The sequence below is a fragment of the Stegodyphus dumicola genome, chromosome 6 (genome assembly GCF_044657685.1).
Source record: "Stegodyphus dumicola isolate Sdum_Otavi_A_Nest chromosome 6, ASM4465768v1".
NCBI classification, from domain to species: Eukaryota; Metazoa; Arthropoda; class Arachnida; order Araneae; family Eresidae; genus Stegodyphus; species Stegodyphus dumicola.
In genome coordinates this window covers 158127707-158141984 of record NC_140773.1, presented here as the reverse complement: position 1 = coordinate 158141984, position 14278 = coordinate 158127707, and the positions used below count along the sequence as shown (strand labels likewise).

General features: G+C 31.2%; 1 protein-coding gene across 1 annotated transcript in view; it reads left to right on the top strand.

Annotated features, from left to right (window-relative positions):
* The window catches only part of LOC118189286 (COP9 signalosome complex subunit 9), a 39617-nt gene extending 25967 nt beyond the window's left edge, over positions 1-13650 (top strand). The window contains exons 4-5 of the mRNA XM_035359865.2: positions 7212-7250; positions 13490-13650. Of these exons, the coding sequence (XP_035215756.1) occupies positions 7212-7249 (38 nt within the window). The 3' untranslated portion in view covers position 7250; positions 13490-13650. The remainder of the gene's footprint in view (positions 1-7211; positions 7251-13489) is intronic.
* The last annotated feature ends 628 nt before the right edge of the window (positions 13651-14278 follow it).

Sequence of the window (14278 nt, the reverse complement as noted above, 5' to 3'; positions counted from 1 at the left end):
CGCTAAAATTGTTAGTCTCACTTTGGAATCTTTGACACCAGTTGGAGCCTTTTCTGTAGAGGTTGCCAAGGTATTTCATGGTACACATTGCTAGTAAAGATCAGTTTCATCAGCAATGTAAATTTGTTCTGGAGATAACTTTTCAGTATTAATGACTTTAATGAATTCATCTGCAAATTGTTCAGCAGCTTCAGTATCAGCTGAAGCTTTTTCACCTGAAATCTTTAATTGTCTTATACCATGGTTAACCAACCTGATTTTTAAATTTGGTTAACCAACCTTTCAAATATGTGCACTCGGTATTTAAGTTCATTTCTTCATGAAATATTTTGACTTGAGCCATTAGCATTGGAACCGTCAATGGCACGCCCTCGCTGCAATGCGGTCTGACCCATTCAATCATCACTTTGTCATGATTGTCACTTTTAGCATAACAAACCCTTTTTCTGTTATTCATTTCAAGTGGGGTGTTGAAATCCACAGAAAATTCAAAAAATTCCTTTTTCTTTTTGCTTATGTCATTTACAGTAGACTTACTCCTTATACTCCTGGCATAATTTTGAGACGGATGTACCTTTATCCATTTTTTGCAGCAATTCCACTTTTTGTTTGATGAACATCGAAACATGCTTTCACTTTGTAGATCCTTTGGCAGCTCCAGAATTGGAAACTCTTTTTGACATAATCGAAAGTTCAAGCTTAATTTTTATGAAATTGCTCTAACAGTGTGCAAAAAATAATAAGCCTGATCCAATTAGAAGTTTAAGAAACAGCGCAATCTGCAACATTAACTAAAATGCCATAGAATCAGTAAAGATAATTTTAGCCTAGCTTATACCTTCCATTATAACGGCTTTTTCTAATAATCACTACATAGTATAAAACAAAGTCGTTTTCTCTGTCCCTATATCCCTATGTATGCTTAAATCTTTAAAACTACGCAACGGATTTTGATGCAGTTTTTTTTTTTAATAGATAGAGTGATTGAAGAGGAAGGTTTATATGTATAATAACATCCATTAAATAGTGGAGAAATACTGTTATTTTTGAGGTTTCTAATGTGATGTTGTAAATAATTACATTTTTTCCGCTTACATTGCAAACGCAGGTTGAACCCTACGAGATTTATCAAAATAATGTACTAAGTATTGTACACATTGAAAAGGTCTACAGATTTAAAAATTGCGGGACGTAGCGTTTGCGGCGGTAGTGGCCGGCCGGGGCGGCGGAAGCGTGCCTATAAATAGCGCGTCGGAGGCCGCGGTTCTCCCTATAGCACTTTAAATTTAGCAGCGATCGGACGCGCGGAAGCACTGGATAGGACAATGCGCGATTTGCACAACGAAAATTCACCTATCGGTGGATGTACAATTCTGTTCTCAGGAGATTTCCAGTTCCTATCCTAAACAATTTCCAGTTTAAATCCTACCAGTTGTGACTCGAGGAACATGTGCTGACAAAATAAATGCTTTCCTAAAAAGATCCAACCTTTGGCCACATGTCAATAAATTAGAGCTTAAAACTAATATGAGGGTTTCGTTATCTTCACGTGAGAACAGGCTATTTCCAGAGATGCTGCTATAAAAGTTGGCAATGGAGAGTTAACACAAAGTGAGGGAAGGATTAACATAGAAAACCTTTGTGTTTTGATAGACAACATCCAAGAGTTAGTCAACAATGTCTATCCTGACATTGATAACATAAGTTATAAGACAATATCTTGGTTTAAAGAAAGAGCGATCTGTCACTAACTAACGAACAAGTAGATAAGGTAAATAACTTGATTCTTTCAAAGATTGATGCGCCGACAAAAATATACTACTCGGTCGATACTGTTCTCGATTTGGAAGAAGCTGTTCATTTTCCTACAGAGTTTCTAAACTCTTTGAACCCGTCTGGACTCCTTCCTCACAAAATGGTGTTGAAAGTAGGTTGCCCTGTTATTTTATTAAGAAACCTGAATCCACCTAAACTTTGCAATGGCACGCGTGTGCTGGTAAAATCACTGAAAACTTTCATAAGTGCACAATACTCACAGGATGTGGTACCGGAGAAGATGTATTGATTCCCAGAATCCCCTCTGATACCATCGGATTTACCCTTCCAATTTAAACGTTTACAGTTTCCGGTAAAGACGTCTTTTGCAATGACCATTAATAAATCGCAGGGTCAAACCTTCAACGTTGCAGGCTTAGATTTGAGCGTTGACTGTTTTTCACATGGCCAACTGTATGTCGCTCTTTCAAGAGTAACCTCTAGAGAAAACATGTTTGTATTGTCTAATGACAAGAAAGCTGTGAACGTTGTATATAAAGACATTCTGTAATATATTAATTGTTGTAAAAATAAATAGGTAAAAATGTAAAAAGTAAATGCGTAAAAATGTAGTGTATGAATTTAGATATTCCAAATATAGCAGGAAATCTTCATGGTATAGGGAAAGGGGAATTGTTTTACTCCAAATTTAACGCGTGCGGGCCACGGGCAGTAATGAATAAATCAAAACTACTGGATCGATTTTAATCATTTTTTCAGTGAGTCACATAGGCTATATATTTTATACCCATGCGAAGCCAGGTTGCTAGTAAATTATATATATATATGTGTGTGTGTGTGTGTATAATTTTATATATTTATCTCAGCACATCATTATCATTTTATAAAGTTTCCTGGAGTTATTTTAATACTGATATTATTGAAAGATAAAGTCAGCAGTTTCTTCTGTACATCTTAAATACATGCAATATTTTAAAACAACAAAAATCTTAAAAATAAATCTGGAAATTAAAAGAGGAAGAGGAAACGTATTGAGGAAGAAATTGATTATATATAAAGAGAAAGTTCTTCAGTGCAATATTGTTAGAAATATTAAATTATCAGCTGAAGCAGAGTTTAGTAGAAATATTTATTTGTTTATTAAAGCAAATGTACTGAAATGTTAAAGAGAAAATGATATAGATTAACTACAAAAATTTCAAACTAAAAAAACATAAATATTTTCTTGTGTTATTTTTGTGTTACAGCTTTTTAATGTATAATTGTTAAATATCTTTTTAGAACCAGTGTAATAACTTTTATGTTTAATTATCTGTTACAGTAGAACCTCGAGATATAAGCAAAGCATGAGCGAAAAGTTTGTCTCTAAATACGAGCAACAAGCCAGGCTGTTGTTATGCATGACACGTTTTCCGATCTGCCTCGACTTGGGGAATCCCCTCGTCAGGTTACTCAGTGTTCTTTAATCTTCGTGTTTGTGTGTGTTTGTTCTTGTCAGTTAATTGCTTTTTACTTTTAACATGAAAATTATTATTTCACAATGCCTCCCAAGGTGATTGTTGCCTCAGATAATGCTGCAAAGAAAAAGAAAAAAGCCATGGCCATTGAAATTAAGGAGGAAAAAAACATAGATAAACATAAGCGTGGTGTAAGATTGACGGAATTGATGAAAACATAGGACCATTCGAGATCGATGATCTGCACAATTCTGAAGAAGGAAGAAATTAAGAAACTTGATGTGGCAAAAGGAGTTACCATTACGCCCAAGAACAATCCAAAACTCAGTAGTATTGCGGTAGAAGATGGTGAGAAGCTGTTTGTGGTGTGGATTAACAAGTAGTTAAAAGGAGATTTGATGTCGGAAGCTATCATTTGCGCTAAGTCTAAGAATCTTTACTTGGACCTTCTCCAAAAAACACCAGGTATGTCAACTGAAGATGAGATGGTAATGAGATATTTTTGGGGGTGCGGAACGGATTAACTGGATTCCCATTATTTTTCGGTGGGGAAGTTGGTTTCTAGATACGAGAAATTCGCTATACGATCTCAATGTTTGAACAAATTAAACTCGTATCTCGAGGTTCCACCACTGTATTTAAAATTACCTTAGAATAGATTTTCATATAGTACTTTTTAATTAATATTAAAAAGATCATATATATCTTCTGTAAAATGTGGGTGACTATTGGAAGTGTAAAATGTAAAGGTTTCAAGAATTTTTATGAACTGTGCACATGGGCAAGGTGTGTGTGTGTGTGGGGGGGGGGGTTCATGACTATCTTCATGTATAATTTCCATATGTAAGAGATGTGTGAAGAAAAACTATTATTAGTTTACTTTAGTTCAGCCAATTATTCTTAGAAAGTGCTTTGTGAAGGCATGCTGCCCTTACACAGATAGACATTGTGTGCTTTGCTCCATTAAGGTAAAAATATTACAAGTATTTCTTTTCTAACCTTTTCACTTATTCCACATTTTCAAGCATAGATAATTATATATACTTGAGGTTTATTGGTAGTAGGAACATTTTCTGTTTTCTGATTTCTTAAAAAGATAAAATTGTAGATCATGGGCCAGTATGGCATATTAAAAAAAAAAAAAAAAAAAAAAATCTGAAAAGTTTCAGATTTTAAATTACATCCAAAGGATTTTTTTTTTTTTTTTTTTTTTTTTTTTTACATTTTGTATGTTACATTTATTTATTAAATATCACGTTCTTCGCACTTAAACCGTAAAATTCAGTTCAACAGCAATGTCGCAAAATAGTTTTAAAATGAGCATATCTTTAGAATTTCTGATACAGAAACTCACGTGCTGGAGATAAAAAATGTTTTTTCTGTACAACGCTGCCATTGCTCGCTTTGAAATCCTTGAGTTTGCTAACCAAAAATTCGTTAAAGTTTTACAAAATATGAAATCGCTAATAAAACAAATTTCAAATTTGATCTTCTGCATGGCCATATTCATAGGAGGATTACATCATTCAAAATTCAATGGCTTTTTGTATTGTTGTTTTATGATAATGCGAGAAATATACATATATTTATGCAGATTTTTCATTATTTAATTTCTTCAAATATAATTCAGGACTCTAACATTTGGTGGCAACAGTTTGAAAAGTGATTCGCCATTTATAGTGAAATCGCAATACGAAAACAATAGTCCTTCAGGGACAAAGCCCCTTTGGACTAAAAAAAAAATCTTCATCTCTCCAAATCCGTATGTATTGAATGAAACCTGTAAATATTAAAGGGAGACAAAAAGGATCTTATTTTAAAGCAAGTTAATATGTGTGCTGTGGGATCAACCATATTAAGAACTAGATTGCTACCTACCTGGTATTTATAAAAGCAGCAAGCTGCATAAAAGAAAATTGTTATAACTTGATGAAGTCTGCACACATCTGTCTATAAACATTTTCCAGTCTACTACACTGTGGTCACTCGCATGCAACTCGTCCATAATGAATTGATTCATATATTTCTGATCCTGCAAATATGTTAGTTGAAAGGATCAAACTCGCATGTCTGTATATCCCTCGGAAAACAAAGAGCCCTTTCTTGCACACTTTATTGACCTTGTGTGGGGAAGGACTGAACGTCTGATGACGTGACATGCAAATCTGTCACATCTGTTCTTTCAACTAATTTTGCATTATTTTTGCACTTAGGATATATGCATCATTTAAAATTAACTCTTTTTTCATGTACTAGTGTATTAGAAACTTTCCACCCATATCTTACAACTGAATGAGATACGTAAAATCTACACTTTTTATACCAACCATGTTGTACATGCAACATCTGCAAAAAATGCAGTAAAATGGTGATATTGAAAAGTCTGGTTATGTAGTTTAAATGATAACTCTAAATTTTGAAAAAAAGTTTCAGCAAAAAAATATCTTCAGATTTGGTCTGTTTTCAGAACTTGGCGACACTAGCCCATAAGTTTAGCCCTTAAAAGCCTTTCGGATTTAACTACACCAGATCAAATCTGCAATATTTTTCTAAAAATGCAATTTTGTTGTAGAATTAGTTTCAAGGAATAGATTTTTCATGCAACCTTTTATTTGGAAATTCAATGTTACTTCTGGTCTGATGGCATGAATAGCTTAATCAGTCAGATAATAACCACAAAAAGATAACTTCTTTTACAAGTGGTAACAGATTTTTTTTACTTGGTGTCCAGCTTGGTTTGTTATTTGAAGGAAGTCTTGTGTTATCAGCTGGCACATGGCAATCAATGCACTGCCAACAATCATGACTGGTCTGCTTATAGCATTACAGAAATCTTAGAAGCTTATGCAATACAGCTTTTCCATGGTAAGTATGTTGACGTTGGCCAGGATTCTCATGTGAACATCATGGAAATCTTAGATACTATTTGAGTGATTATTGCTGGATGTTAAATTGTATGCAGGTATCAGTAGCTATTGAATAGTATGTAAATATTTTAACAAGAGTAACGTAAGTGCAAAAGCAGTATTTTCCCAATTATAGAATTTACTTTCCTAAGTAATGAAGCATAAGGTTATTCTAAAGTTTTTTTTTTTTTTTTTTTTTTTTTTTTGTGTGTGTGTGTATGTAGAAGTATTGATGACAGGATTAACTAAAACAGTTTGATAGTTGTTCATACTCATCGTGATAAAATTCATAGTATAACATCTTAAGTATTTTATAAATCATGTAACATTGGGACTGGATCCAAAACATTCTTGTCTGTTTTTTTTTAATATTTCAAAAAACACCTGGGGGGGGGAATTCCCTCTTTTTTTTTTCTTCCTTTCTCTCTCTCTCTCTCTCTCTTTTTTTTTTTTTTTTAATATGTTATATGCATGTGATAAGGGAATTTATTGATTGTAAGTTGTAGAGTGTAACAATTTTTTATTTGGTAAAGCTAGGATATAATCTTTAATCTTATACATGAATGTAACTCATTATAGATGTAGGACATTAAATATATGTATTATAATGTTAACTTCGGTTTAGAGAAGCTCTCTTTTGTCTAAGATATCCAAATTTTATTTTTATGATTGCAAAAAAAAATGTATTGGTCTTTAGTTTGTAACTAAATGAATAAATCTCATGAGTCACTGAAATAAGGTTATTAAAAATGATTTAGTGCTTAATTTCTGTGCCAAATTAACTTCAATTATACTTTTCACCTCTTGAATGTAGTTTTTATTTTTATTTATTCGTAAGTATCTTCTGTATAAAAAGCAGTTTTTTATTATATTTTTATATTAAATCACTACCTGAAAATTTTAGCAAAAGTGTGATGATAAATTTTTTTTTATGGATAAAAAAGGATAATATAACTTGATAAAAGTTCTATGGTATATATTATAGTAATTTATATATACAAATTTTAATTATTGATATCAAAAGTATGTAATTAAGTATAACTGATGTATATGTTTAATTTTTTTTATTTAGATTTTGAGGATCTTTTTGATGATGATGATTTACAGTGAGGTAATGTCTGTTTCTTCTCTTCCTATACTAAACGTTCTTATTCAAAAAATGATTATTGAAAAATTAGAAAGCTAATACTATTCATGAGTTGATCTAATTAAGAAATGACTTTGTGTGAAGTGTTCCTGTTTTAATCACTATTATAAAATTGTACTAAAACGGTTCGGCTTTTGCTGTAAATAAGATAGATGGCTTATTCTTTCATTCAAAATTAATCAGAATCAATTTTGGTACTCTCTAATTATCTACACCCCTATGAACCATACCAATGTCGGGACGAAAACGTTTGTTTTGCTATAATTATAACTTTTAGGTAGTGTTGTCTTTATATATAATAAAAAAAGGAGACATTTTATGAAAAACAAATTTTATGATATAAAATTCTATATGGCTGATATTTTACAGTAGCTAATGGATATTATCTTCAAAATTTGTCTGAAACAACTTGTACTTCGAATGTATACTTAAACATGTGTTGTATGCACATGTGTGAAGTTTGGCTTTTATCTCACATTTTCTCAGAAATCTGTCACAGTATGGCAGTCCTACTGAATGTTGGAATGAAGGGTATGAATTAATTTTGTTGCTGTAATGGTGCTGTTTTCAGCAGTAGTTGACTTAATTTTTTACAAAAATGTTATATAGTTGTCATAGATAATTTTTTATTTTGACATTTAAAGTTACCAACATGATGTGCTATGGATGATCAAGTGGTTGCAATATTCACCAGTAGAAACAAAATATTCACATTTTCATTTAAATCTTTTCAGTGAAGTAAAATGTCATGGAGCATTATTGTAAAGGCAATAGTGCTTTAAAATAATGAATTATAGTAGCAGATTTTTCAAAGCATCTTCACTTCTTACGAGGAATGATTTTATTGTCAGTCTGTTCTAAGATAAGTCTGTAGTGAAAGCATTTTAATGTTTATCAATTTTATCATATAGCCACAATCTGCCTTTATGAATTCATCTGTTTATTTCACAAGTTCGGTTTTAATAGCTGTGTGTAATTAACTTACTATGATTTTGCTTTCTCATGCATAAGTCCCTGTATTGTGCCATGGCTTGTTCTGAATTTCTGTTTCATGGAGCATATAGCCACAATCAGTCTTTATGAATTCATCTATCTGTTCCACAAGTTTGGATTTATTAGTTATGTTTAATTGGCCAGGTCTTACATTGTCCAGTGAGTGTCCATAACCTTGAAGAAAATTTGCTTTGAGAGTAGTTTTTTATGAAATGTTTGCTTTTCATAAGTATCTTCTAATGAATATTATTTGACTTGTAGCCATTGGCCAATAAAATGTATATGATGTGGACAACTTTGCTTACCAGTTGATTTTGCAGTTGAATAATTTTTTCACACAACACATTCCTTAAGCATACCTGTCATCTAAATGGTGATAAGCCATTGCTGCTCATCTCACTATTGCATATGATCATTCTATGTTGCATGGTGTTGTGGATCTATTTCTCTCTTATAACATCTGCTGAAATCAAGGCTTTGTTTGAAAGTTGGTTGGCTATTCCATGTTTTTCTGTGTGTTGGGGGGGGGATTTTTAGCAACATCATCATCATCATTTTTTAATTTGACCAAACCAAGTAATACAAAGTCCGTAATCCGGACTCGTCGGGACTTCGGCGATTCCGGATTGGGGGTTTTTCTGGATTATAGGTCATCAATTAAAATCTGGTAAGATGGCATGCAGAAATTATACAATTAAAAATATGAAATCGTAATTTATGAAATAAACAGCAATTACGATCTAAAGGGTATCAAAATTTACAAAAAAAAAAAAAAAAAAAAAGCTTAATATTTATTTGTTTACTTTATTAAACATTTCTTTCAATGTAAGTTGTTTAAGTTGCTTCGTTTTTGTGCTAATAACTTTCTCTTTAATTCCATAAACAGACATAGTTTCTTGTTCAGTTACAAAGTTTCACTGTTCAAGTCCTCTAATTGCAGTGTCGAGAATACCGCCTAACTTGTCAATCAAAATTTTTTCGTTTTCAATACCTCTCCGTCACTTTCTTCACTATCGGAAGTGTGCATGGGTAAATGCTTTACGTGCATGCGCATTAAAAGCGCATGCGTAAACACATTACACGCATGCATAAGTTTGTGGCTTTGAGGTGCGGATTATAGATCATTTCAGATAATGGACGTCCCGATTACGGACTTTGTACTGTACTTTCAACATTGGGGGTAGGAACATTCTTTAAGTATAAAATCAGACTTTTTGAGATAGTTTCCATAGGCCAAAAGTTATAGTTTGTAAAATATTATTTATGAAGGTATAATCAATTGAATACATGAAGTTTTGTATCTTTATATGCACAATATGTAGGCATATTTGGTATGAATTTCTTAACTTAGATTTTCACTGCCTGTTACTGAGAAAATGTGAGTATCTTTAGATTTAAGATGAAATTTCAAGCAAAAATTATTTATTTTATTGACTAATGATTCCATTTCTGACATAACTGTTCATTTGGAACTTAAGACGTCTCCTTCCCTTCTATTCTTTAATGTTGTAGTTAAATGCAGTGAATCAAATTTCAGTTTTACTGAGCATTATAAATCTTTCACGTGCACGTGCATACACACAGAAAAAGTATCTTCTTGTATAAGAATTTCTTTAGGCTTTTCACTAGTTATAAAACTGTTAACCAACTAAAAAAAAAAACAGTAGTTTATCTCCTGTTCTACTTGGCTGATTGAATAAATTCAATTTGCAATTTTCATGTCTCAAAAGTGCAATTTAGGATATATATGTATTAAATTTATGTATAGCATTGTTTTAATGTATGTATTTTGATACAAATTCAGACTTTTCTGAAATGACATACGAATTTTTTTTCCATATTTCGATTCTACCACTCAAATTATATAAAAAAAATTGGTGAGCAACATTCAGACTAATTCATAAATAGTAATAGTTTATTTATAAATATAGTTTGGTGCTCTTTTATCACTTTCTGCCAAGAGTAATTCACTTGGCTTGACTTCTCAGTTTATGTTAACCTTTTTGCTTTCCCTTTCATTCTGAGCATGCAGGAAAAAATGGAATTTTCTTTCTTAGAAGTATTTTTATGTATATTATATTAATCGCAATTGCTTATTTTTACATTTTTCTTTTCAAAGAATTTTCTTTTAATTTATTTGAGTTGCATGGTTGAATTACGGTTCTTCGAATAGTTATTTAAAAAATTTATTTTATTCATTCGCATAGAGAACTTAAAGCATATTAATTCATATAAATGTTTTTTGAAATTTAATAGCATTTCTTTTGAAGGAGTACTTTATAACCCAGTATTTGTCATAATGCTTTTGAAAATTGCATTCTGCATTAAAAGAGAAAATGCCGTACAGCATCTTTCAATCGGCCATTCAGAAAAGATATATAAATAAGAAATATATATAATTTGTAATTTAATTTAGAATGATTTGCACGCAAGCAGTTTGCCATCATTCTGTTACTATGCCCTTTCTTTACATAATTTTCTCATCCTGTATTTAATTTGTTAAAGTAGTATCCAAATTTCCAAATAAGTTCAAATATTTCTTTTTTAAATCACAAGAGTCAAGTAACATAACATAAAAAGACTAAATTTTATATAAAATAAATAAAAAATAAAATCTTGTTAATGCCTTGAATTTTTCTTGTTAATTTCTTTTTGCATCAAGGAAACCTTAATTAATACCTTAAGATTTTCTTGAGCCATTCTGCAGAATATATTTGCAATTATCCCCACTTTTTTATTCACTGTATACCTTATTTACTTTTGAAACAGCTTTTTTTCTGTGACATTCTTATGAGAAGAGATATCTCTTCTTGTTTCTTCTTGTTTGTCTTCTTGATCAAAATAAAATACTAAAGCAATTTTGTCCCTTATATTAAATGTGTTTAAAGGTTAGGCATTTTGAAGACAGACGATGAAAGAAAAGGTTAGTTTCATCATCACTGAAAACATTTTGAACTGATGTGCATACATTTCTTTGGATAGATTTCTGAATCTTCAACAAATTCGGTTGGGACATCTTTATATTCTCCATTTGTGGTATGATATTGTTGCGTGCGTACGGGTTCGTTATGAAATGAATGCACAAGTCCGATGAAAAATGAACAAAAATTTATTATTATCACAACAAAAATGCTTTAATTTTCTCAAATTATCATGCAGTATTACAATATCTCACAGTAGTTATCTTTTAACTACTCAAATGTCCAATGGAACGTAATTCAAAACAGCTAAAGAACGCTAATCCGCGAATTCGCTACAATCAACAAGAGCAGTTTTCTAAACAACAACAAACTAAGCAACTACTACAAACTGAGATGTTTTCCTCCTTTTATAAGATTTTAAAATCACGCGCTAGAATTTTCCAGTACTTTCTCGAAATCAAAAAGAGATATTTATTTATTTAATGCACGCGCTCTTGTATTTTCAATTTTCCGGCTTAGCTTTCTTTTAATATTCGTCACGCGCTGCACTGCGCGAGAAATAAAACCATTTAATTTATAATTGAACTAACATTAGCTTTTTAAATACCAAATTCGTAACAATATAATGTTCTTCAAAGTAATTTAAATTTGTACAGCCCTTTAGTGAAAAGACTATCTCCCTTCACAATGTAATTTCTTGCCCTCCCCCCCAGTATTGACACATTCATTGGAATATTTGATGCATCGCACTAAGTGAGTGAAAATTCTCGGTGAAATATGGTTTAAATCAACAGATATTTCACCCTGAATGTGCAATTTCTTTGAAATGGTTTTCCGCAAACTCTTATTCATTCTTATAATTTCCTTATATCAGAAACATTTGTTTTTAATGTTGATGCATGAATATTTTTTTTTTTTTTTTTTTAACAGTTATAGGACCATAAATTTTGTATTTTATCAAATTCTTTTAAATCTGTAGTTGTGTCTCTCATGGAGACTATTTTTCATTTTCTAGACATTTTAACTTCAAATTAAGCTCAAAGTAAAACTCGGAGGGCAAATAATTGTGTTAAAACCGAATGACAGAGGAAAAAAGCAGCTTTCAAAATTTTTTGGTTAACAGAATCCAGTGTTTATTCTGCCCACCTAGTTTTGTGATCTGGTGAAAATGTTCTAAATCAAATAATTTTGACAATTTTTAAGACCAGTAAATGACATATAAAACTCATATTTTTTATTTATCTGTAATAATGTAGGAAAAACTAGTTATTTGAAACATTCTTTATAAGAATGTTAATATATACTTATTGTTAAATACTTAGTTTGAAATTGTGTACTGTGCTATAGGTATATCACGCATAAAAATTTCCCTTTTATGTGAAGAATGAATCCAAATACAGTGAAAGAAACACACCATCTAAAAAGCAAATATTAAAAATTCAACTTTAAATCAGTAAAACTTTTGGATAGTTTCTTTCATTATTCTCTTTTATTTACCTTCAAATTTTTAATCCAACAATTATTCCATCAAAAATTTCGGTTAAATTAGACTGAAGGGTACTCCTTGTATTATCGCAAAGTTGTTTCATTTATCGCCAGGTTGTTGTTTTGTTTATCGCCAAGTTTTTGTTTCATTTATGGTAAGAATAGTTGAATGTTCCGTAAATATACTTTTACATAAAATTGGGTGCTTCTTTGACTTTTTAAGTGAAAATATGTCGATGTGTACATGGACAAAGTCAAGTGGGCAATACCAAGTTTGTGCAATTCTTTGATGTTTTTTTAAGTGAAAATTGGTCGATGTGAGCATGATAAAGTCAAGGGAGAGTGCAATGCCTTGTTTGTGCAATTCTGTGATGTTTTTTTAATAGAAAATAGGTCATTGTGTACATGGATACAGAGTTTGTGCAATTCTTTGACTTGTTATTTTGGCTTTGTGTAGTGGCAATTTGAGGTACATAAAGCCAAAGTAAGAATTGCATAAACTCGGGATCCATGTACCGGCAATTTTCGCCAAGTGGTACCCGTAAATATACTTTTACCAAAATTTCGACTAACTGAAATATTTCAGAGAAAAAAAATTGATAACCATCTTTTTCAAGCATCTTATGTATAATATGAAGTAATGATAAGCTTTTCATTTTAAAATTTACTTAGCAAAATTTTTATTTTACAAAGTTATCTGTAATTCTATCCATCAATCTATCCATTATCTGTAATTTATTTCTCATTCATTGGTTGTATATTTTATAGTATTAACTCTTAATTAATTTTTATTTTCATTTTTAGGCTTTCAGATTTGGGAGATGTTGATGTGTTTCATATTCTCATACCATCTGTAAATATAGCTTTTGTGAAAAAATTAAAATATATCTGTAAATGTTTAATGAAAATGTGTTCTTTTTACTTGTATTATCTTTTTATTAATAAAACATTACGCTGATAAAATATTTATGTAGCTTTTTAGTAGTCTTATTAGTTTAATTAATCACAGTACAATTAAATCATATTTAGTAAGAGTAGCATTAACTTTCTGGATTTGATTCTTACTTTAATTCTTAAAAACTTGTATAGTTCTGATTTCGATATATTATTTTATAGAAAACGCAAACTATTAAACCAAAGTATGGTTTTATTTTTTAAACAAACTTGAACTGATGAAACTTGACGTAATACAGGAAGGTTAACAAGAACAATATCTTAGATGGAGCTGGATCTCTTTCAATATATCCTCAATATTACCAATTATCTCTCATTATGTCTCAGTATGTAGCTTCTCTTAGGTATATTCTGCTAAGCAACTGGGCAATAGGTCCACTGATATGTAGAATTCTCATAAAGTCTGCTTAGTCTCTCTGATTTCTGTGGTAGGATCCACTCATCTAATGCAGACTTGACATCAGTTTAGAATCTATTTAACCACTGGGTTTAATCTGTTCTCTTTGATAGAATCCATGAGGCAACTGGACTTGACCAGAGCTCTTCTAGGAAGAACTCAACCTCCTTGGCAGTACTGGCAACCCACTGCTTGGTGCAACTGTGATCAAATATGTACTGAACTGCTACAGCTGCAATTCC